General features: G+C 44.0%; 1 protein-coding gene across 1 annotated transcript in view; it reads left to right on the top strand.

Moving 5' to 3' along the window:
• The first annotated feature begins 9,479 nt into the window (after positions 1 to 9,479).
• The window catches only part of LAPTM4B (lysosomal protein transmembrane 4 beta), a 66,592-nt gene continuing 50,436 nt past the window's right edge, over positions 9,480 to 25,635 (top strand). The window contains exon 1 of the mRNA XM_069601159.1: positions 9,480 to 10,161. Coding sequence (XP_069457260.1) covers positions 10,063 to 10,161 — 99 coding nt within the window. The 5' untranslated portion in view covers positions 9,480 to 10,062. The remainder of the gene's footprint in view (positions 10,162 to 25,635) is intronic.

The following is a 25,635-nucleotide window of genomic DNA, read 5'->3' as shown; positions in this document are numbered from 1 at the left end:
AAGGATTCGGACTCAGCGAGTCCACTCCATGGGTCTGGGTTCAGTCTTTGGTTGGAGAACTAAGATCCCATAAGCTACACAACACAGCCAAAATAGTAATAACAGTATGAAAAAAAAATAGATGTATGTAGAACAGACACTCTTTGTTGTACAGCAAAAATTAACACAACATTGGAAATCAAGTAAACTTCAACAAAGTTTTATATTTTTTTAATGTCTCTTCCTTCACCTTTTCTGGTCTGCATTCTATTCACCCTTTACAAGGCCCAACTGGAATGCTAATTCCCTACAGTTTTAATGTAATTAATCCCTCTGCTTTCCCAGTGCATTTTGTTTGTGCCTGTAAGGATACTTGGCACACATTCTGAATAGCATCACAGTGACTTGTGCACCAGGCTACACAATAAACTTTGGGAGCAGGAGCAGAATGTTCTAACGTTTGTAACCTTTATGTCTTACGCACAGTCACCACTCAGAGTAACACTGGGTAATTTGGATCTCAAACGGATAGATTGAAACGTAATTTGTTCTAGAAAAGAAGAAATTTGACAAAAGAAAGAGAGTGGCATTATCTGACAGAAAGAAAAAATTCCCTCTACTCATTGGAAAATACCTGAACTTGGAAGAAGGGGGCAGGGGAGGATCTAGGGAGAGAAAAACTGGAGAAGACGACAAGGGAAAGGTCCTGTGACGAAGAGGCTGCAAGTTCTGATGTCCAAGAGGTAAGAAGGGCTTAAACTCTGGAAATGAAGGCAGGCGGCACAGTGGTAACAAGTCTGCCTGCCAGTGCAGGAGATGCAGGAGACCCGGGTTCGATCCCTGGGTGGGGAGATTCCCTGGAGGAAGAGAAGGCAACACACTTCTATGCTGGCCTGGAGAATTCCATGGACAGAGGAGCGTGGCAGGCTACAGTCCTTGGGACCGCAGAGTTGGACACGACTGAGCAAACACAGTGAAGACACCATGGGGTCAGTGAAGGATGGAGAGGAGGGATGACAGGCGAATCGCAGGGCAACCTGACCAAGGCCGTGGCGGCTGTCGTCCTTCACCCTCGCAGAAAAGAAGCAAGCTGAGGCTCCTGGTAAAACGGAGCAGGGTCCTGTGGCTCCCCAGCCCCCTCCCCCATGTTCTCAGACTGCCATTTGTCTGAGAAAAACTTTAGTCAAAAAACAAGTTTAATCACAGAAGTGAGGAAATGCAGAAACCAAGGAACACCATCAAACTAGACAAAACAATAATAGTTTAGTCGCTAAGCAAAGTCAAGGACCTTTTGGTTCCTCCTCAAGGGCTATAATCTTCTGAGCCATATCCGGTGAGCTGTCTTATAGATACTGAAACCCCCACCAGGTGGATGAAGTTAACTACATGATGACCAGCCTGCAGCCATGACGTCAGCTGTCACAATTCCGAAAACTGGCCTCAAAGAAGTGGGAACAAACCGACCCTGGGACGGAAGACTAACTGTACTTAAAACAACTAGGTAACGCTGATCAGCCCTCTGCATAACCAATCCCCCTTCTTCACATCCATTGTGCCACCCCCACTGCTGGGGGGGTGGCAAACTTTCCTTTCCACTCACCTTGCCTCTTTATTAGCTTCTGAGCAGAGTACTTTTGGTTACACTAGGGATGGAATCAAGGTGACTTGTCTAAATGGCACTGTATGACTGCAGTCAGTGTTCCAGCTACGTATGCTACTGTTTGAAAAATAAGTGACCGAGCTGTGACTAATTACTTGGAGAAACCACTGTTCCTCTTTTTGTGGCCAACCCACATATTCTCTTGCATCCAAATAAATACAATTCCAAAGGCACTGACAGCGTTTGTTTGTGTGTTTGTTTTAATTTTATTTGCATTTATTTTTTGCTGCATTTCATAAGCTTTCGGTTCTTCGGTTTCTTCTAGGATACCTTTCCCTTCTGTGCAGCCAGGTCCTCTTTCTGGTTTAGGAACAATGTGATCTTTCTCAGTAAGGATCGCCTCACTGTGCCAGGGAGAGCTCATGGATGGGTTGATCTGACCATAAGAAGAAACGGAGATAAAGAATAAGAGAATAAAGAATAAGAATAATATTTCCGTTTCTTCTCTGTAAACTTGTGCCACGTCTTCGGGGCTTTGTTCACCTGGATGTGCTCAATGACCAGAGAATCTACGTCTCATCCTGAAGTTCAACATTACCCTCTGCATTTTAGAGCAAGGGCAGGAAAAATCTCAGCACTCTTTTGGGGCCACCAGCCTGCGACCAGCACCACTCCTTGGCCCGTGCACGCCTACCAGCTCCACCATAACAACGGAATGGACACACTGCTTCTTTAAAGGGATATCCTTCAGAAGATGTGCAAACCCTTAATGGCCAGATTGGGGGGCGGGTTTCACAAGTGTTCTTAAAGTCAACGCGAAGATTTGCATGACTTTGTGGGGTTTCTGGATCAATTTTTAGAGGTCACTTCAGGCTGCTTACCGGAAAAGCTTAAGTGTTCTGCTATTGTTGTTTTTAATTTTTGATGGTGCAGCTCGGCTTGCAGTATTTTAGGCCCCCTACGAGAGATGGAAAATTTGAACTTGATGGTGAAAGTGCAGAGTCCTAACCATGGGACCAAAGAATTCCTTGACATTAAATTTTATTTAATAAACTTCACTTGCAGATGTGTTGTTTCTCTCTTCCTGGTTCCTTTCTCCAGCTGAGTCCTCTACTCTGTCTCTCTTCTTATCAAAAGCAATTTGGCTAGTGTCTGTAAATTTTGAATATTTGAAGATTAAGCTCTCAGAAGTACAAAATTCCTTTGAATCAATGAGTCACTTGCTTAACGAACATGAAATTCTGGTGGAGAGGGCAGAGCAGGAGATAACTGTGGGAATGTGCCCGGAGTCTGAATTTGAAATGCAGCACTCCCCATTCTTATTCTTTATTTCTGTTTCTTCTCAAAGCGCTAATGCTTGTCCTAGCACTGGTTAAAAGTGGTTTTGAGCATCATTAAATATTGATGGAAGATTGCGGAGAGAAAATTATCTCTAATGTGAAAGAAAACAGGAATTTGAGGTGAAAAACAAAGCACAAACTGAAATTTCTTGTTTGGTACCCCTGATTAACTCCCACAATTATGTTCTTGTTGTTGTTCAGTAGCTATGTCATGTCTGACTCTTGGTGACCCCATGGACACTTGCTCCCCTGTCCTTCACATGCCAAGCTCCCCTGTCCTTCACAATCTCCCAGAGTTTGCTCAAACTCAAGTCCGTGGAGTTGATGATGCCATCCAAACAACTCATCCTCTGTTGCCGCCTTCTCCTCCTGCCCTCAATCTTTCCCAGCCTCAGGGTCTTTTCCAAAGAGTTGGCTTGTCACATCAGCTCGCCAAAGTATTGGAGCTTCAGCATCAGTCCTTCCAATGAATATTCAGGGTTAATTTCCTTTATGATTGACTGGTTTAATCTCCTTTGCTGTCCAAGGGACTCTCAAGAGTCTTGTCCAGCACCACAATTTGAAAGCGTTAATTACTGCTATATCAGTAAACAGGGATGTCACAATCATCAGCAATTGCAGCCCTCCAAAGTGAGCTGGTGAGCCCTGAGGGAACTCAGGATGAATACCTGCCATCTAATAGCCATCAGACTACAGCTACTCCCTACAGTGAGCCCAGAGGAACTCAGGATCTGAATATATGCAAGAAATTGGCCTCGGATAGCTGAGGTACATATCAAAAGAATAGTTTCAGTGAGCTCAGACTCTCCCATCTTCCCATACATACAGAAATGTACCTTAACTTGGGATATCTAATTTTAATTTACAAAAAAATTTTGACGTTCAGACTACCAGCCCTTTGTTGCAAAATTACAATGTAACCTGGCTCGTCCCCTTTGCCTCCTAGCAGCAAGTTGTTCAAGGTTACTTGAGATGGTGTTTCTCAGGCTTGAAGTCCTAAAAATTCCCATCGATGAACTATAACTCTCAACTTTTAGGTTGTATTGTTTAAGTCAACATAACTAAAAATAAATAAATAACCCTTCCCTGAAAGCCACAGGGGAGTTTAGGCCTTTTGAACATGAGCTGCCTGCATTCTTTCCTTGCTGCCTGTAATAAATCCTGTTAAAGTACTCTCACCACAACCCACTATCAGTATATCGGCTTTACTGTGCAGCAAGTGAGCTGACCCAAAATTTGGTCCAGTAACATAACTGCCGACATTCATTGGATCATCAAAAAAGCAGGAGAGGGACTTCCCTGGTGGTCCAGTGGCTAAGACTCTTTGCTCCCAATGCAGGGGGCCTGGGTTCGATCCCTGGTAAGGGAACTAGATCCCGCATGACACAGCTAAGATCCCACATGCCAAAACTAAGACGCAGCTCAGCCAAAAAAGAGAAAGTTTTAAAAACAAAAGAAAAAGCAAGGGTATTCTCCAAAAACATCTACTTCTGTTTCATTGATTATGCTAAAGACTTTGTGTGGATCACAACAAACTGTGGAGAATTCTTAAAGAGATTGGAATACCAGACCACCTGACCTGCCTCCTGAGAAACCTGTATGCAGGTGTTATGCCCAAGTCGAGAAATCTCCCAATGACCACCAGGGAGCCGATATCCCATGCGAAAGCAAGAGAGTTTTTATTACCAAGCTCGAGCGGGGGCTCCCACAATTACCGACACAGCGGCTATAGGGAGAAGCCCCGGGTCTGGGGTTACATTGCTTATATAGGGAGTGTTCATGAAAAAAAAGAATTTCTAGGTAGGGGGACGTCTGATTGGTCACTTTCTTTCGAAGGGTTTTGTGTTGGTTTTGTTTGTTTGTTTGTTTTTGTGTGTGTGTGTTGGTTTTTGATTGGTCCCTATTTCCTAGGTAGACCACAAGTTCCTAAACGTTAAGTCAGGAGATTCTGGTCTGGGGTCCAATTGGCTCATGGGTGGTGGGGTGAGGTCAGGGGATTTCCAAAGGCTCTTTTCCCAGAACCTTACAAAATGGAGTTTTTCTGTTAACAAAATGGAGTAGCCTAGATTCTTCACAGGCCAGGAAGCAACCGTTAGAACTGGACATGGAACAACAGACTGGTTCCAAATAGGAAAAGGAGTACGTCAAGGCTGCATATTGTCACCCTGCTTATTTAACTTATATGCAGAATACATCATGTGAAATGCCTGGCTGGATGAATCCCAAGCTAGAATCAAGATTGGAGAATTATCAACAACCTCAGATATACAGATGATACCGCACTAATGGCAGAAAGCAAAGAAGAACTAAAAAGCCTTTTAATGAAGGTGAAAGAAGAGAGTGAACAAGTGAACTTTAAACTCAGCATTCAGAAAATGAAGATCATGGCATCCGGCCCCATCATTTCATGGTAAATAGAAGGGAAAAAAGTAGAAGCAGTGACAGATTTTATTTTCTTGGACTCCAACATCACTGCGGACAGTGACTGCCGCCATGAAAGTAGAAGACACTTGCTCCTTGGAAGAAAAGCTATGACAGACTAAATGGCATATTAAAAAGCAGAGACATCACTTTGCTGACAAAGGTTCATATAGTCAAAACTATGGTTTTTCCAGTAGTCATGTACAGATTCGAGAGTTGGACCATAAAGAAGGCTGAGTGCAGAAGAATGGATGCTCTTGCATTGTGGTGCTGGAGAAGCCTCTTGAGAGGCCCTTGGCCAGCAAGGAGATCAAACAAGTCAATCCTAAAGGAGATCAGTCCTGAATATTCATTGGAAGGACTGCCGCTGAAGCTCCAATACTGTGTGCCTCCTGATGTGAAGAGCCGACTCATTGGAAAAGACCCTGATGCTGGGAAAGATTAAGCGCAGGAGGAGAAGGGGACGACAGAGGACGAGATGGTTGGATGGCATCACTGACTCGATGGACATGAGTTTGAGCAAACTCCGGGAGATAGTGCAGGACAGGGAAGCCTGGCGTGCTGCAGTCCGTGGGGTCACAAATTGTCCGACACAACAGAGCGACTGAACAACAAACAACCTACATCTACAGTTTTTGCCTCTGTGAGAAATTCAGTTTTCACTTGGGGGCAAATATCCAGGGAAAAATAGCTTCTAGCCTATATCCCCGCTCCCCCCCACTCCCGGATCTGATAGCTAAGATTCCTGGTTTACACTGAAGCTACCCAGGTTCGACTTCTTGTTAGGTGATTAAGATCTCACTTCATGCCACCACTCATTGCTGCCTTGCCAAGAATACTACTATAACCATATATGTTTTATTTTTAACTTTTTATTTTTTATTGGAATATAGCCAATTAACAATGTTGTGATAGTTTCAGGTGCACATCAGGACACAACCATATATGTATATCCATTCTCCCCCAAACACCCCTCCCATTCAGTCTGCCCTATATCATTGAGCAGAGTTCTTGGTGTTATACGTTAGGCCCTTGTTGGTTACCTATTTTATATACACCAGTATGTACATGTTGGTCTCATGGAAGCATTTTTAAAGGTGACATTTGGGGTGAGAACTGCAGGGGGTATGACCTTCTGTTTGGTTGGTGGTGAGGTTAGAGGGCGATGTCTCAGGAATATTAATCATCTGGGGTCTACTTCATCATTGTCCACCTGGGGTAGGGAGGTGTGTCTTAGTTTCTGCATAGCGACTGAAAGGTACGTGTCAGATTGTTGCGCATCTCCCTTGGGGGCAGGCCGGATTCAGTTTGAACACTGGACTGTTCCGCCTTTTCTTGCTGAGCTGCTTTTTCTTTGTTTCTGCATTCCCTCGCTTCTCTAGTCGGCAAGCACTCCTACCTCTTCTTTGAAGCTCAGGGAAGGCTTAGGAGACTAAAACCTTTTTCTACAAACAAGAAATGGGAGCCGTAGAGGGGTTTTTGTATACAGAGGGCCTTGCAGAGTCCTCCTTGGCTTTGATGTTCATTATTTCTTATTGGGGCTCGTGGTTGACATCTTGGGGATGACTCTAGAGTTCCTTGAGATCCAGGTTTACGCTACACAATAAGAATGTGACAACTTTATAGCCTCGTAAAACTATTCTTGCACTTAAGCAGCTTTATCTCATATTCGTCTTCCTTTCTATATAATCTGTCTTCAAGAAATATGGATCCAACTAGTCTTTCTCTTTTTCCAAATGCAAAATGAAATGGCATCCTTTCTAAGGAGGAGCAGGAGGTTGACACGTGCTGTATAATAATCTTAACTCGTCTGAGATGCTTGCCTTACACAGTGATCAGCAGCTAACGTAGGACAAGGAAGGATTCTTCTGAGGTAAGAGATAGATGGGTTGGACACCTGGTGTTTGTCAAGTGGAGTAAAATTCAAGTTTTTTCTCACCCAGACCCTCCACAAACAACTGTTAGTCAGTCAGTCAAGTCCGACTCTTTGCAACCCCATGGACCCCACAGCCTGCCAGACTCTTCTGTCCTTGTGATTTTCCAGATAAGAATACTGGAGTGGGTTGCCATTTCCTTCTCCAAGAACAAAGCTAGAGGCAAAACCTGAGCTCTGCTAAAGAAAAGAGATAAGGTGCCCAATCCTGAGGTCAAGGAAGACTTCCCTGTCTGCACAAGTGCAGGAGGTCTTCTGGAGGGTCAAAACGGGAGGGAGTAAGTGTGGACATGTGCCCACAGGCCTCTATGGTCCGATCCATCTTAGCAAAACGTTGTGAATGCATCTTGGGGATGGTCCAAGGAGTGGTCAGATGTGAAAAAAGAAACAAGATAATTGACCAAAGGTAAACAATGACCCCCGGCTTCCCAGGTGGTTCAGCGGTAAAGAATCCACCTGCCAGTGCAGGAAACAGAAGAGATGAAGATTCAATCTCTGGCTGGGGAAGATCTTTGGGAGAAGGAAATGGCAACCCACTCTACTATTCTTGCCTGGGAAATCCCATGGACAGAGGAGCCGGGCAGGGTACAGTCTCTGGGGTTACCAAAGAGTTGGACTGAGTTAGTGACTAAACAGCAACAAAACAAAGACCTAGAAAGACTGTCCTATATAAGTGATTTAAATCACCTCTTTACTGGGCCCCTCCTCACTCAGGATGCTTGCATTCCTCTCCAAGTGTGTATCTCTGCCTAGTTTCTGACGTAGTTTGGTCCTCGTCATTCAGGATGGCCACACTCCTCTTTGAGTGTGTATTTCTCTCTGGCTTTGGACTTACTGCGCTCCTTCTCCTTAGAAAAGATGCCATACCCTTTCTCTCTGGTGTGTATCTCTGCTCTGCTTCTGACTTAATAAATAAACTGCTTTTCTACTATGTGTTCTCCCATACATTGTGCTGGGTCTGTAAACTTTGTACCTGTTTTTATAGTTTTTGCCTCTTTGAAACTTTCTTGCTTTCAAATGTGGGAAGGAGCTAGGGCCACTTTGGTTCTAGCCTCTAGCCCCTGGTGGCCTGGTGGCTAGGTTTCCTGATTTTCATTCAGGCTTCCCAGATTTAGTTCCTGGAGAGGAAACTAAGATCTCTCTTCAGGATCACTCTCTCTCCGAGATCACTTCCAGACCAAACATTAGATGGGAGGAAATAACCGCAAACTGGAATCCTAGGAGTATCTCTTAACTCTCTGCGTTGGGTCTCACAGGAGCTACAAAAAAAACTGGGTTCACCTCTTGGTGGGTATGGAGCCAAAAGACAGAACCAAAACAAGGATTGTGAGAAGAAAGGATTTATTACTTGCAGCAAGTAAGGAGAACACTGGTGGATATTCCCCAAAACAATGTCTCTCTAAATAGCAAAAGGGGGGATGTTTTCAGCTAAGGTTACATGCGTATTCATGAAGGGGCGTGGGTGATCACAGAGTCCAAACTTGAGTTGATCAAAGTCATGAGGGTCAGCAAAGGTCAACAACATCATCCCTTAGAGCAGTGGTCCCCAACATTTTTGGCACCAAGGACCAGTTTCCTGGAAGACAACTGCTCACCTCCTGCTGTATGGTCCTGTTCCTAATGAGGGGTGGGGGGTGTTGGGGACTCCTGCCTTAGAGGATGGTTGCACACTGGAAGGGGTTTAAATTCTGCAAAACTGTTCAAGAAAGTGCGAGAAAGGTTAATGGTTACCACTGAAACACACCAGGGAATCTTCACACCTGATTTGTTATCTTTGCTATTGTTACTTCTCTTACCCCTTAATAGTTTTTTCTTGAGTCTTTCTTGCTTGTTGAGGCCTGTTCAAGGACAAGCACTGGGGTCAGTCTTAGATCACAAAATGGCTTAGGCCAAAAAAGGCTTCTCTTATTAAAAGAAAGCCATGCCTGTTTCTCTTGTTTTTTTCCCCAGGACTCCTTACCTTATCTTCTTACACAGAGACCTTGTGGCAGTACCTGGCTTAATGACTCTTTCTTTAGAGCTGCAGTCACGATTTAAAAACGCTACCTGAAGCACAGCAAGTATAGTACACATTCTATTTTCTGGGAAAAGATTACTACCACAGTGATTGAGCTGGGAAGCAGAGACAGACTGCTCTGGGCGGCTTTAGCAGCGGTTCAAAGGACTGCAGTTGGCCGGAATAACCCTTACCGTTTCCCTCCCCCAGCCAACCTGCAAGATAACAACGGGAATGGCACCGAACCTACAGAATATCTGCGAGATACAAGTGGAAGAAGAAAAAAAAAACCCACCACCAACGAGACTGTAAAAGAATCTCGAACCGGTGGTGGAGTTACACGAATGACCAAACGAAAGACGGGAGGCCCGGAACTCCACCGGGGGTAGACTCGGGGACTGCCAGGGGTGAGGACGTTGATCGATTTCTGCTCCCCGGGGCAGGCGGCGCCGGCCGCCGGCTGGAGCCCGCGGTGACGTCACAGGGCCCCCGGCGCCCGTCACGTGGTTCGCGGGTGCCCCGACCCGACCCCGCCCCTCTCCCCGCCCCGGCCCCGCCCCCTTTCCCCGCAGCCCTCGGAGCTCAGGGTCCGGCCGAGGTTCCAGCTGCTAGCTCTTTGCGCGGAGAGGCGTGGGGCCCGGGGCCGGTGGGCGGCGGACGGGGGCCAGGAAGAGGGAGCGAGGGTAGCCGGGGAGAGGGGGGCCGGCGACAGCCGCACGGTGCGCAGGACCGACGGCCGAAGCTCTTGCGAACTTGGGCGCAGAGTCGCGCCACTGCGCCCGCGGCCCGAGCGATGAAGATGGTGGCCCCCTGGACGCGGTTCTACTCCAACAGCTGCTGCCTCTGCTGCCATGTCCGCACCGGCACCATCCTGCTCGGCGTCTGGTACCTGGTGAGTGCGACCCGCCTGGGCGAACCCCCCCGCCTCGGGGTGGGGGTAAGGGGCGCGCACCTGCCCGGGAGGAGCGCGGGCGCCCCGGGACCCCGCTTCACTTTTCACACCCCCTTGTGGGTACCGGCTGCGGCCCTCCGGGTTGGGCGAAGCCGGCGTTAATCCTCCTAAAGTTATATTATTAGAAACTTAATTCTCTGGGCGGGAGGCTCCACGATGCGCACCCCCACCCTACCCCACCCCCCGGCTCAGCCAACCTGTGGCGGGGGCTGAGGTCAGGGCCCAGTGTTTGGGTGGGGATGGTTTCGGGGGGCGGTGCGCGTGGGCTGGAGTCGCTCTGGGAAAGGGGGCGCCCCAAAGCCCTCCGCCGGGAGCCGGCTGGGCCTCCCGGAGCTGCGCGGTTTCCGGCGAAAGCGCGCTTTGGTGGTCAGCGAACTCCCCGCACCCCAATCCTTGCCTGCGGAGCACGTGCCCGCCTTTCCTTTCTTCTCTGCGTTCGCTGGGCTTTGTGCTTTCGACGGGTCGGGAGAGCCGTCGAGGCGGTGAGCCGGCACCTCTTGCTGCCCGCCCCCTGCACCGTCCCACGCGTGCCCGCTCTCCCCACCCGCAGGTGCCCGCGGATTTGCTGGCTCGTCTTCTGCGTGCCTTCGCATCCCGAGTGGGAATGGCTGGGGGTGGGGGTGCTCTACCCACACGCTTGTTGTAAAGCCCTTACCCTAGGAGGGGCTTGCCTTGTGATTCACTGCGTTTCAGTAGGCCCTGGACAGCCATTTTACACCCACGTACCTCCCCGTAAAACCCCAGATTTGCAGGTGATCCCCAGCTTCTTAGCAGACCCCGAAGGCCCATCTGGTCTGTTAGTTTGTTTCTAGGTTGGAGCTTTTTACTTGTCTGGGAAGCAGTGATTATCAGACGCTAGTGAGGCAACCTGATGGAGTCGTGCCCTGTACCAGCTCCAGGTTGATTGTCACCCCCAACCCCCCACGCCAAGACTGCGCCAGCACCGGAGTCGGGTTCCGCTGCATCGTGGTTTCTGTTCGATCATGATGGAGAGTTAAGCCCGAGCCTCTGGGCGCTGAATGCCTCTGCACCAGGAAGAAACTCCTTAGATGTGGTAGTAAGATGGCTTATAGAACTTTTACTGGTGGTACATTCTGATCTTCTTAGTCATCAGAGTGTTTTGGTCGGTTCATAGTTCAGTGTTTGGATATAACACGGACGTAAGTCGAATTGTGAACTCGTCTGTGGTGCCATTGTAAGCAAAACACCCCTCTCCACCAATATGGTGTTCTCTGTGCTATTTATAGTTTCAAGTTTCCTTTAGTCAGTGCCTATCACAGGCCACACAATAGAAATATTTGGCCTTAAAAGCTTTCAAACAGATCTTTAGTATATGTGGGTTCTTACTGTGCTGCTTCAATGCAGAGAGAACATCTGGGTATTGGCTCTACCCTGGTTTTGCTGAAAGCAAAAAAAAAAAAAAAAAAAACACGAAAAACGGAAATTTAAAGTTACAGCGAAAGAATAGTGGGTGGTCTTGAAATAGTGCTTTTATTGATAATCAAGACAGACAATTTTATCCACATGTCTTGTGTCCTCCTTGAAGATGTTGAAATCTGCAGGGTGCGAGTACATCTATGACTGTAATTTGTAAAATCTAGGGCACTGCATTAGGCAAATGAACTACGTGATGTACGGGAGAGATAAATCTACTTGAGCCCCGTTGTTGGCGGTAATCCAGTAGGACGCATTGGTGTGATAAAAGGGAGGACTCTGCAGGCTTTGTCCACAGCTTGAGCGTGCTCTTTGGGGAAAGGAGTTATTGGTATGCAGGTTTTAGCATTTGGAAAGATGGCTTTTTGAAAAATAATTCGAAAGCTTTTAAGCAGATGTGAATACTTTGGGGCTTCCCAGGTGGCGCTAGTGGTAAAGGACCCGCTTTCCAATGCAGGAGACAAGAGAAACAGGTTCGGTCCCTGGATGGGAAAGATCCCCTGGCGGCAGAAAGGGCAAATCACTCCAGTAATTCTTGCCTGGGAAATGCCCTGGTCAGAGGAGCCTGGTCGGCTACAGTCCACCAGGGTCGCCGATTGTTGGAAACGACTGAAACGACTTAGCATACACACAATGTACGCTGCTGCTGCTGCTAAGTAGCTTCAGTCGTGTCCGACTCTGTGCGACCCCACACAGACCCCCATACACCTCACGGACGGTATATGCTATTGGTCATCTTTGTAAGTCTTTAGCTTTTCTCAAAACAATTTAAACTTTTTTTAAACTAGTGAGTTTCCCTCATCCTTTTACATATATAATTTGGTTATCCAAAACATTGATTTACACGTACATTTTTAAGATGAAGGAGCTGAAGAACAAGGCATCTCTTTCTCTTTCCACCAGTCATCTGGATGGAATGAGGTCACGATCAAAAAAGGTAGAGTTTTCAGGAGAAAAAAAGGGTAGGAGTATAGATAGATACTCAAAAAAGAGTCCACTAGAAAGGTAAAGGGAACCTTCTTTATGCGTTTTCTAATTGTTTTCTGCCACAACCATCTCCTAAGCTCCTGTGTGCCAGGTACTATTTGTGCTCAGTGGCTTCAGTTGTGCCCAACTCTTTTCAAACCCATGGACCATAGCCTACCAGGTCCCTCTGTCCTTGGAATTCTCCAGGCAGGATTATTGAAGTGGGTTGCCATTCCCTTCTCCAGGGGACCTCTCCGACCCAGGGATGGAACCTGAGTCTCCTGCGGTGCCAGCGGATTCTTTTACCACTGAGCTGCTGGGGAAGCCCACTGTACTATTGATAGCAATCCTTTTTTTGGATACACCCGGAGGCTTCCCTGAGAAGGGGTCAAACTCCGCTCTCCACAGTGAAATCGAGGAGTCCTCATCACTGGGTCTCCAGGGAATTCCCTAGATTCCTTGATGAAAAAAACCAGAGTGAACTATGGGAGGGCTGTGAGTTGAGTTTATTCAGTGTCTTGACTCTATGTAAAATAGCCCAGGGGAACAACCTCTCCGACAGCTCTGAGAAACTGTTGTGAAGATGTGAGGGAGGAGCCAGGATATATGAATTTTTTGCTGTGAGAAAACCTGTAGTTGAAGTCCTAAGATGAGTGTTAATCACGAACAGGCAAATCAGGTTAATGAGTTTATGTATCATTTTCTAAGTATGGGAAGATGCAAGAATCTGGGAAAGTTGAAATTTCTCAGGTATGGATCTGCATTATCTTGGGGATCTGTCTGTCTCTAGCCTGAATTCCCCTCAGTCCCAGAGTCCTGGGTGACTGCCGTGGCTAACGGCTGGCTTGATCCTGATAGAACTGGAGTGGCAGGCAACATTTTTCTCTACAATGCTTTGCATAAGCTTAATTTTTACATATTCCTGGTAGATTTTTTTTAATTCCCATTTTATAGAGGAAAAACCAAGGCGAAGAGCTTAAGTGATTTGCAGCTTGTGGTCTGAGTGATGTATTGGTCTGTGCTGTTTCCAGTTCTACCTTTTAAAAGTTGTGTGTTTTGTTTTTGCCTTGAAATGATAAAGGTTCCTTCAGTCCAGTTTTTAAAAAAAGCATATTGATTTCAGGTATTTGTATTAGCGATCACTTTTCATTTACTTTTATTTTTTTCCCTTTAAAAATTGAGGCATACTTTACATATGGTGAAAAATCACAGATATTAAGCGTACAGTTCATTGACAAGACCAGTGTTTGCACCTTTGTAACCCACACCCTTAGAGAACATTCCCAGAAAGTTCCCTCGTGCCTCTTCTCAGAATATCCCCTCCATAGACACCCCACCCCATAGATATTTTGCCTATTCATATAAATGGAATTATACTGTAGGTGTTTTTTTTGTATTGGGTTTCTTTAACTTAGCATAATGAATTTTACATTCATTCATGGTCTTGGAGTGTGTCAATATTTGTGCCTTATTATTGCTGAGTATTACTTGTTGTAAGAATATACCACAATTTGTTTATCCATTTGCCAGCTGATGGGCATTTGGGTTTTTCCAGTTTGGGGCTATTATGGATAAATCTGCTCTGAACAGTTTTGCAAAAAAAAGACTTTGTGGACATCTGGTTTTATTTCTCAGATACCTTGCAGTGGGGTTCTTGGTCATCGTGTGTTTTAACTTGATAAGAAGCTGCCAGGTATTTTCCAAATTGCCATTTTTACACTGCAGTCAACAGGGTATAAAGTTCACTGGGTGCGTAGTGGTGGCTGTTGGTGACTTGGGTTTGAATTCCTCTACGTGGCTGATGACCTGAAACACTTTATCTATGCTTCTTGGCCAACTATATATCCTCCTTTGCGTTGACTGCACAGTTTTTAAAAAACTGAGTTTTACCTTTTTTTTTTTTAATCCTTCAGATTTGTGAGAACTCTATATTTTGGTTAATAATAATATAGTCCTTTGTTAAATATATTCTTTGTGAATATTTTCTCTCAGTGTGGCTTGCCCACTGATTTTCTTAATAGTCTATTTCGATGAACTGGAGCTTTTAATTTCAGTTAAGTTCAATTTGCCTTTTTTCTTTTATGGTTAGTACTTTCTGTGTTAGTACTTGCTTTGCCTACGCTGAGATTGTAAAGACAACTCTATTTTCTTTGGAAGCTTTATGGCTTTGGCTTTTATGTTTACATCTGGTTTAGTTCTAAGTTTTTTTGTAGAGCTTTGGTGTTTTGTGTACTACGATGTGAGGTGGAGGCTTGTGTTTACTTAGAAAGGCAGTTTAATCATTAAACCTAAGAAAAAAGTTGGTTTCTCTCATAACCTTTAATAGCTACAAAGGTTTTTAAGAAAAACAAGTAAGGTGCGTATCTATCCTCGCCGAATGAGGATGGATTTGTCTTGGTTTCCGGAGGGATCATGATTTGAAAGGAGTGCTTGACGCAGAATGCTTGCTATGTGGGCTTCTAGGATTTCCTCTCTTCCACGCGACTTAATAATCTAAGCCTGAATCCGTTAACTTCCCCAAATTTGCCCATACTCAGATTTGCCCCACTAGTCTTCTTCGACCCCTGTCTCAGATTCCTCGGATAGCTGCCTCTGTCCCCCTTGCCATCTGGATCTCATTCCTTTATCCCATCTCCACGTTATATTGATTTTCCCCCCAGCCTCCTGAGTGCCTTATTCTGTCCTGTTCTTACTCCTGCCACCACTTCTCTCATTTAGGCTCTCATTAACTCTCGCTTAACTATTATAATAGAATCATAACTGGCCTCTCTGCTTCTAGCCTTGCCATCAATGATCCATTTTTTTTCATTCTATTGCATATGCGATTTCCAGAGGTATTTTTCTCAAACACAAACACGAGCTTGTCATCCTACTCCTAAAAAGTGTGGGCTCACTGTCTCCTCCGGGAGATGTGTGTTTCATGACCCTTGTGTTTCTCATCCGCTGAAGTCGGCTTACACAGTTGAGCAATGCGGTGGATTTCACCGCATCCCTTTCCCTCCTCTCTCCCAACCCCTCCCCTTTCAGGTTACCTTCTTTTAGGATACAAATGGCTGCTGAATATGCCAGCCAGTACTTAAGCTGTGAGTCCTGAAATTCATTCAGATTTGATAAATTTATCTGTACAATCCTGAATCAAACAGGCCATGGTTATGTGACTAGAATATACTGATGAATTTAGGTCTGGGATATGCCTCCCTTGAACTATTGGTTGGAGGGCTGTGAGTGAGGGGGTGGTGGAGTGGGATTAATTTAAAATATCGTTGTGAGAACAGAGGGTTGAGACATCCGGAGGCTGTTCCTGGGAGGAGAAAGAAAGAATGTTTGGAGAACAATAATAAACAAAAAAAATCCCTGCTGTATTCCTTATGCTAAAGGCCACATTAAAAAAAAAAACAAACATTTTTGTTGTATTGGAGTATAGCTGATAAATAAAAAATGTTGTGACAGTTCAGGTGGACAACAAAGGGACTCAGCCGTACATATACATGTATCCATTCTCCCCCAAAGTCCCCAGCCATTCAAGCCAACACATGACATCGAGCAGAGTTCCCTGTGCTCTACAATAAGTCATTGTTGGTTATCCATTTTAAATATAGCAGTGTGTGCTTGTCTGTCCCAAACTCCCTAACTGTTCCTTCCCCCGGTCCTTCCCCCGAGCAACCACAGGTTCCTTCTCTAAGTCTGTGAGTTTCTTTCTGTTTTGTAAGTAAGTTACAAAACCTTTCTTTTTAGATTCCACATATAAGGGATGTCATATGATATTTCTCCTTTTCTGTCTTAGCTTCACCCAGTGTGACGATCTCTAGGGCCATCCATGTTGCTGCAAATGGCATTATTTCATTCTTTTTAACGTAAAGCCTGCATTTCTTATGGAATATATTTTGCCATCGGGACTTGCATTGCTCCTGACACCCTCAAGCATACTTTTTCCTTTGTAATTTCCTGCATTTTATCTGATGATTTTCTTAGTATGTTTTAAAAAGTGGTGCTGATAGATGGAAGAATCTGTCATTGACACCTAGAATGGGTCCCCCTTTGTGCATACCATCCTTTTCATCATTTTCGAAGTGTATTTTAGGTTAGTCTTCAGCAAATACATACTGAATACCTCTTTGTGCCAGACGCTATTCTTTGGGGAGTTGGCCATATATCAGGTTATAAAGGATGAAAGAGCTCAGAGTAGCTGGTCTCATTGGCTTTATGACCTGGCCTGTCAAATAAGCAACTAGTTCACTTTGAAAGTCACAGCTTGCTTGTGTACCCAAGCCTGGTGGGTTCTTTTTGTATCCTTAGAAGTCCTGGTGCAATAACTATTGACTTCTGTCTGGATAGTGATACTGGACAGTAAAGCCGACATCTTGCATTTGTAGAGTGATTGATAGAGGGTTTTCAGTGGACTTTCACATTTGTTCCTGTTTAGACCTCAAAGCATCCCTGGGGTCAGGCTCGATAGGTGATGATATGCTCCCTTTAGATGAATAGTTTATTTCCAGCTGTCAGATTCTATGCCTTGGTCCATAAGTCCGGGGCAAAATAGGGACTAACTCGTAATACGTCGGTAAGTCTTATTACCTAGTGTTTTCCTGACTATATTAGATTGTAAAAGACTGAAATTCCAAAGTAAGGAGTATGGATTTTATTCTGTAGATAGTGAGAGGCACTGAAGAATTAACAGGGGTGAGAGGGTGAAAGCAGTTTTTAAGGAAGATGGAAAGGGCCAGCTATTTTAGATGGCCCCGGTGACGAGGCAGGGTGTGGACAGCCTTTCAGATGGGAGATGCTGCTCTGCCAGGTCTTCCCACCAGAAGTTTCTCATTTGCTCATGATGCAAGTTATATGAATGGGAACTCTCATTGGTTAGTTAATGATACAAGTCTGTCTTGGCCATCCTGCTTCTCTCCATCTGAATTCAGGAATCAAGCAGATTTGGGACAGAAATGGATACTGGGTTTTCGAGAGATATGTCTAATGAGTCCCTTTAAAAAAAAATAGAAGTCTCCCCACCCACAAATAAAAAGGATTAAGGGAAGTTTTATGAAATATTGTCTGCTGAAGATTTCAGTGGTATTTACTACCTTTTAGAAAAAGCTTCAAAAATTATCTTTATTTATTATTTATGGCTGTACTGGGTCTTCGCTGCTGCATGTGGCTTTCTCTAGTTGTGGTCCGTGGGCTTCTCATTGCTTCTGTAGTTACGGAGCTCAGGCTCCAGGGCGCGCTGGCTTCAGTAGCTGAGGTGCGTAGGCTCAGGAGCTGTGGCTCATAAACTTAGCTGTCGCTCAACCTGTGGGCTCTTCCCCGGACCAAAGATAGTACCTGTGTCCCATGATGGATGTTCATCCTGAACATTTTAAAGGCAAGCCGACCAAGAAATAAAGTGTTTGTTAATATCACTTTCTCTGGGTCCCACTATAGATATATTTTAACGTAACGTAAAAAGTCCTGAATATTTATTGGAATGACTGATGGTGAAGCTGAAACTCCAATACTTTGGCCACCTGATGCGAACAGCTGACTCATTTGAAAAGACCCTGATGCTGGGAAGGATTGAAGGCAGGAGGAGAAGGGGGCGACAGAGGATGAGATGGTTGGATGGCATCACCGACTCAATGGACATGAGTTTGAGTATACTCCGGGAGTTGGCGATGGACAGGGAGGCCTGGCGTGCTGCAGTCCATGGGGTCACAAAGAGTCAGACACGACTGAGCAACTGAACTGAAGGTAACAAAGTGGTTAGCGTGAGTTTTACACCAATGAAAGGTTGTTGCTGAACGGAAAGACACTGGGATTCTTGGCCTCCGGAGAAAAATTCAATCTGGGGCCAGAGACAAGGCTTGATTGCTCAGAGCTTTTGTGTAATAAAGTTTTATTAAAGTATAAAGGAGATAGAGAAAGCTTCTGACATAGGCATCAGAAGAGGGCAGAAAGAGTACCCCCCTGCTAGTCTTCAGCTGGAAGTTAGGCCCCTCATCCGTAAGATGTATTTTGTGATAATCTTGGCACCAGATGATTCATCCTGGGCCATAAAACGATTGACTTGAATGTTGTAGAAGGGCAGGTTACCAAATAGTTTCGTTTATATAGATTAGGGGAACAATATCTGAGTCTAACATACTGGTTTGTCAAGTAGGTTCTGAGCCATTAGGCGGAACCGACTTGAAGACGGGGTGGGGGTAAATGCATAGTACATTAACATAGCTTAAGACAAACCTTTCCATAAGAAAAATGCATTGGTTAACTCAAGGTTTGGAAATAGTTAACTTCAGGTGAAACCAGGTGTCATTATGGCAACACAGTATTTTAAGAGAAACCTCCTTTTAAATTTGTATAGAGAAGGAAAAAATATCGCTTGTTTGTGTCCTCCTGCCGCTTAAGAGAGTTAAGAATGTCTGACACTTGCAGCCTATTTCCTCCATTTGGAGACCCCTGGCCTTCCTGCCTGTTAACCCTTTCACCAAGATGTGGATTCTGTGAAACACTCTTATCCCAGTAGCCCAAAACAAGACAGAGGACTTAGCTGCATGGTAGGCAGGGAGATGGTATCTTCAGCTGGGGATTTACATATCCAGATACCCCTGTTACTGTGATGGAAGGGGAGAACAGATTCCAGGGGCATCTGCTAATCTGACATGATACCTAACAGTAGTCTTATTACTGCGATCCTGCTGCCTGTTGGGCAACTGGTACTAATGATCGGAGGCTTTAATTCCAGTATACAAACCAGTACCTTATGCGCTTTCCTGGTGGCTCAGATGGGCAAGAATCTGCCTGCAGTGTTGGAGACCTGGGTTCAATTAGTGGATCAGGAAGTTCCCCTGAAGATGGAAATGGCCGTCTGCTCCAGTATTCTTGCCTGGAGAATTCCATGGACAGAGGGGTCTGGTGGGCTACAGTCCAGTTAATAATTCTAACAATAAATAGTTGCAAATAATCGTTCAAAAGTATCACAAAGCAATTTAAGTAAGTCATAAAATGGTTGCAACCACCGATAAAACCGAGTAGTATTCAAGTGCAAATATATCTTTCCTAAGGTCTGCTGCACCAGTGGAGTTTTTAATTGCTTGTCAAAACTTTATTTAAAGATAAAATGAGAGCACATGATAGCATTTTCAGTATGAAAGCACCAGTTGTCATCTGTGTAAGACATCAGATGCAGCTAGCTGGTGGATCAGGAAGCCATAACTTGTGCTTATGGATAAGGGTTTCCCACCTCAAATAAAGTGAAAGTGAAGTCACTCAGTCGTGTCTGACTTTGTGACCCCTTGAATTGTAGCCCACCAGGCTCTTCTGTCCATGAAATTTTCTAGGCAAGAGTACTGGAGTGGGTTGCCATTTCCTTCTTCCCATCTCAAAATAATTGTAGAAAATATAAGCCTAGAAGGAGTGTTGATGTGTATCTGGTTATTTTTTTCCCTTCATTTCATGTGTTAGGAACTGTGTGAGCTGCTGGCAATACAGTATGATTCAGAATAGACCCCGTCCTTGCCAACATGGAATCTAGGGTCTAGTAAGGGGAAATTGCCGGTAATAAATGTGTATTAATTAGTCATCACAAATATTGGAACATAATTGTGGTAAGCAGTTTTTGCCTATCTCCTGTTTTTTTTTACTTCTGTGGCCGTAGTGGTTCATTCAAGAAATTTAGTATATGTACTTAACAGAAGTCTAGACTTAATAATATCTTTGCCTTTCTTTTGAACAGTATCCATCCTTTAACTCGTCATTTCTTTTATTTTAGTGTCTTTTCTTTTTAAAGCTTCCCCAAGACACTGACCTATACAATCCGTGTTTGCTTAGAGTTAGCCACATATTTACACATCTGTCCATCATTTTCTCTTTTTGCAATTACTATAATATTTATTTAAAAAATGGACATTCTAAACTCCGCACGTGGAAAGTACATGACCCATCATTTTCTCGACCAGCTGTCCGCTATCACTATCCTTCTGTCTGATGTACATGTTTAAACATCTCCTTTAGTGAGGGTCTGTTTTGTTTGTTTGTTTTGCTGTGCCAGGTCTTAGTTGTGGCTGTGAGTCCTCGGTTGAGGCATGTGGGACCTAGTTCCTTGACCAGGGATTGAATCCGAGCCCCCTGCATTGGGGGTACGGAGTCTTAGCCACTGGACTGCCAGGGAGGTCCAGTGAGGAAGATATGTTGATGGCAAACTGTTATTCTTTGAAAATGTCTTTATTTGGCTCAAGTTCTTGAAAGATAGCTCACTGCTTGTGTCTGTGCTTGGCCGTTCAGTCGTGTCCAACTCTTTGTGACCCTTGGGACTGTGGCTCCTCTGTCCATGGGATTTTTCAGGCAAGAATACTGGAGTGGGGTCACCCTTTCCTCCTCCAGGGGAATCTTCTCAACCCAGGGATCAAACCCCAGTCTCCTGGGTCTCCTGCTTTGCAGACTTGATTCTTTACCCTCTGAGCCATCGGGGCAGCAATCCTTGGTTGACAGTTGCTGTCTCTTAACACGCTGAAGCTCTCCATCCACTGTCTCTGTAGAGTTATGCTTTGCTGCTAAGAGGTCAGCTGTCAGTCTTGTTGACATGTACTTTTTTTTTTCCCCTTCCTTTTTACAAAAATACTTATTTCGCTAGGTAGGGTCTTAGTTGTGGCCTGTGGGATCTTCATTGCTGCACGCAGGATCTTTTGCTGCAGAGTGAGGGCTTTTCTCTAGTTGTGGTGCTGGCTCTGTAGTGGGAGCACGCATGGGCTTAGTGGTCCCATGGTATGTGGCGAATCTTAGTTCCCTGACCAGGAGTCGAACCTGTCACCCCTGCGCTGGTGGCAGATTCTTAACCACTGGACCACCAGGGAAGTCCCTTGACCTTTACTTCTGATTCATTAGGTCTGAGGTTGGTCCTGTGGTTCTACATTAGTAACACATGTGGGATGATGCTGAAACTTCATTTTGCTGACAACACTTTTTTCTCTCTCTCTTTTTTTACTGAAGTACAGTTGATTTACAGCGTTGTGTTCATTTCTGCTGTGCAGCAAAGTGACTCAGTGATACAGACCACACTTTTGATAGCAGTGGTTTGTGGACTCATACATTTCTGGTGCTAATTTTCTTTTCTCAGAATCGTGCTTGTGTAGTCAAAACCTGACTGTTTTTATTCCTTCAAACAGGTTTTAGTAGCAGAAAGATCATAGCACCTTTGTGAAAATGTTTAAAAGATTGGGGTTGGGCAGAGATAAATGGGAGATTGGGGTTGACATACACACACTATTATTTATAAAATAGATAATAAGGAGCTACTGTATAGCACAAGGAACTCCATTCAGTAATCTGTAATGACCTATATGGGAAAAATTTTTTTAAAAGAGTGGAGAGAGAGAGAGAGAGATATATGTATCACTGACTCACTTTGCTATATAGCAGAAAGTAACATAACACTGTCAATCAGCTATACTCCAGTCAAAAATTTTTTTAAAGTTTAAGTTAGTAAGATTTCAGTAGGTGCTTTCTTCGATTCTTGTTATTTACCTGAGAATATTTCTTTGCCTTATTTTTTTTCTCTTTCACAGCTCTTTAGAAACTAAAAGGAAGTTTCTTAGATAATCTGTTTGTTCTAAAGTAAGTATGTAAACAGGAATAGAATCTTAAAAGATATTTATATTAGTGACAGTTAATAATTTACTGGGTAATCTTTTCGTTAGTTTACTTTGAGGAATAGCTTAGAATGGTGATCTTCAGAAGCTGTTTACTTTTGAAGTAATCTAATGCTATTTTCTTTTAACTAAAAGTAATGATGTCAGATATTAATATCACCTTCAAGAATGCTTCATTACCTAGATTCACAGTAATGAATATTTATGGTATGCATTTTATGTACGGAAAGGAGGAAAGCATTATTTAACAATTTAGCATTATGATTGCAAAGCATTTGTCTATGAGTAGTTAGACTGTATCATTGGATTTTATTTTAATTTGACAATTAAAATTTTTTAAAAACTTAGTTATCAAATTATACATTAGCAGCTTTTTATTCTAAATTTCAAAGTATGTGTACAAACTAGAAGTGTATTTTTTGGTCTTTAATTTCAAGTTTTGGATTTCTTTTTAGGTGATTTAAATGTATTGCTATTTTGTAAGAAAAAGTTTAACTCTAAAGTACAAATAGCAACACTGTTCTTGAATGGAAAGCAAAATTTGTATTCCAGTGGTTATCTGCTATTGCTTCTTCCCTTTCATTAGTAAAGACATTCTGTTTTATGAGTTTCAGTTTTGTCTTTGGTAAATAGCTGTGGGAATAAAGTATTATTTTGAAGCTAAGCAGGGAGTAGTAATCACTTTAAATAGTCTTTCAAAGCATGTTTCTTTTTTTTTCTTTTTAATGATAATCCAAGTTGTTGGAATAGGATGGTTGCAAATAGGGACTAACAGATCTAATATATAGAGCGTCTCAGAACACAAAGAGCACCAGGGTTGCGGCCCTAAAAAAATTAGCCATTTTTGCACTTTATATTTTCTCCTCTTTTCCAGATGCTGGCCTTCTAAACCTTCTGGTGCTTGATCCTTCTTTATGGACATTATAAACTAGGCTCTGGCTTGGCCTATCTCTTTATATTCAGAGATCCAGAACGTTCTTTAGGGCACGGGGGGAGCACAGTTGTTCTTTTGTCCACACCTGCCTCCCAGGTCTCCCAGTGGCTCTTTGGACAGCCTTCTTTCTGGCTTCTGCCTGAGGACTATCCTTTGCCTTCTGTCCACTGTCCAGACATCTTCCTTATCATTCTAAGAGAATATAGTGGTGACTCAGCCCGAGCATGAAGATCAGAACCCGATCAAGTCCATTCAGGGAAATGGGAGTTGCAAGTCTGTCTGCCTCTGCTTGCCGGCCTCAGCTCACATGAGAGCGCCTCGCTGGAACACTCCCTTGAAAAGAATTCCGAGCCTGCTGCCAGTGGGTTGGTTAACAGAGGCGCCAGGCCTTGTGAACCGGTTGTGGTGGCTTCTTGGGTGGATCCTGGGTTACTGGACAAAGGACCCGTGACTGAGTCTCAGCTGCAAAGGTCACAGCTCCTTGCAGGGTTCCCAAGAATCCTGAGAGTCCCCGTCGGTGGAGTGGTTGTAGCGTTGATCACACCACTTAGGGCAGGCAAAACTGCTTCAGCGACAGGAAGAAGATGTAGTGGTGGTGGTTTCTTGACTTAACCCATCACCCATGCAGAAGGTGTATGGAAAGGATGGCACTAGGCTGCAGAGTGAATCAGAAGGCCTGCATTGAATTTGGGAGGTGGGGGGAGGGAGAATCTGTGTAATGCCCTTTTAAAATTTGCCTACTGAAGTGGAGCTCTAAGGAAAGATGCAGTGTCAACTTGACTGCTTAAACTTTGTCCTGCACGCACACTGTATAAACCAGGGATTTATAGCTTCCGTATTGAAAACACCGGCTTTACTTACGATCCAGCTCAAAGGACTGCCAAGGGCTGCTCGTTTTTACCTTTCTGTTTCCTTGGACTTTCTCTTAACATTTAGTTCTCTGTCACTTGGCCTGATTCCCTAAAATTATTCATTTATGCTGTAATCTTGGTCTCTCGAGATCTCCGAGTCTCCGACTTTCTCGTGTTTAGAAGGTCCTCTTCCTACAAAGGCTTTCCGTTGCCTCCCTCTTCCCCCCAGCCACAAGCGTAGCAAAATTCCTTTTTATGCTAAATGGAACAGCCAGTTTGTTTGACTGTCCTCCCTACTAGACAGCAGACTAGCTTGAAGGGGGATTAATATGTATTGATGTTAGCCTAGTGCTTGGCACATATTTGTTGCCTAATAGCTAATTTTTGAACGATTCAGTTGGATGAGTTAATGTTACAACATTTATTCTACATTTTATTTGGTTGCTGATGTTTGTTTATATCCTGGACTACTAGGATTTTATGGTGAATTAAATTTCCCCCAGCATGTATTGTGTTTGAGTTGAAATAGTTAAGTGTCAGAAATTTATTTCACTGTCAGAACAGGACCATGCAGACAGGGTCTTACTTGAATAAAAAGCACATTTGTGTCAGAATTCTAACATTAAGTAAACTTCAATTAAAAGGTCCAAACTTGGGACTTTCTGATGGTCCAGTGGATGAGAATCCAGCTGCCAATGCAGGGGACATGGGTTTGATCCCTGGTCTGGGAGGATCCCACATGCTGCGGAGCAACTAAGCCCATGAGCCACAATTACTTTTTTTTAGTCAAACTTAATTTCAGTTTTCCTATCGAAATTGCACTCAAGTGAAAGGCACATCTGCCAATGATAGTTTTTAGAAGATAAAAAAATTAGGCAGCTGTCCAAAAACAGTATTGTCAGATTATAATTTATATTTTTAAAACTTTAGCCATTTTACTGTGAATATTGCACACACAGAAGAAGTGCACAGAATATAACTGTCTTGGTTACCAACGGAGCAAACACTTGCTGTATCTACCACCCACCGGTGACTTCTTCAAAAGGTTACCCTAGAGGTGACAACATGTATCCTTGACTTGTAAAGATTCTCACATTAATTGGTACAGTTCTCTCCCTGGACGATACAAGGACCTACAGTCAGTTCAGTTCCAGTTATTCCCTCTTGATCTTTATGCTATTATTATGTATTGTTTATATTTTGTAGTCATTATTGTTATTATTTGTTATCAGTATTCACAATTGCCAACATAAGTATCAGTTTTATTCTTAACTTTTTGGTCCATCTTCTGCCTTCCATCTGATATCATTCTTTTTTTGTCCCAAAGAATACCCTTTAATGCTTTCTTTACTGCTCAGCTGCTGATGACAGGTTCCTTTGGTTTTGCCTGAAGGTATCTTAGTTTTGTTTTCATCCTTGAAAGATTGTTGTTTTTAAGCTTGTAAGGTGGTCCTTTCCTCCCTGACATTTTGGAGATGTAACTCCATTGTCTTCTAGCTGCTTCTGTTTTTATTACAGCCAGCTGTCTGAATATGTTCTTCTGTTTTATCCAGCTCATCTTTTGGTTTGTTTGTTTGTTTGTAACCCTCTTAATGGGTTAAACCCATTCACT

Source organism: Ovis canadensis, chromosome 9 (genome assembly GCF_042477335.2).
Source record: "Ovis canadensis isolate MfBH-ARS-UI-01 breed Bighorn chromosome 9, ARS-UI_OviCan_v2, whole genome shotgun sequence".
In the NCBI taxonomy this organism is placed as follows: domain Eukaryota; kingdom Metazoa; phylum Chordata; class Mammalia; order Artiodactyla; family Bovidae; genus Ovis; species Ovis canadensis.
Note: the sequence above shows the minus strand (reverse complement) of the source record. Positions and strands in the feature narration are given on the sequence as shown.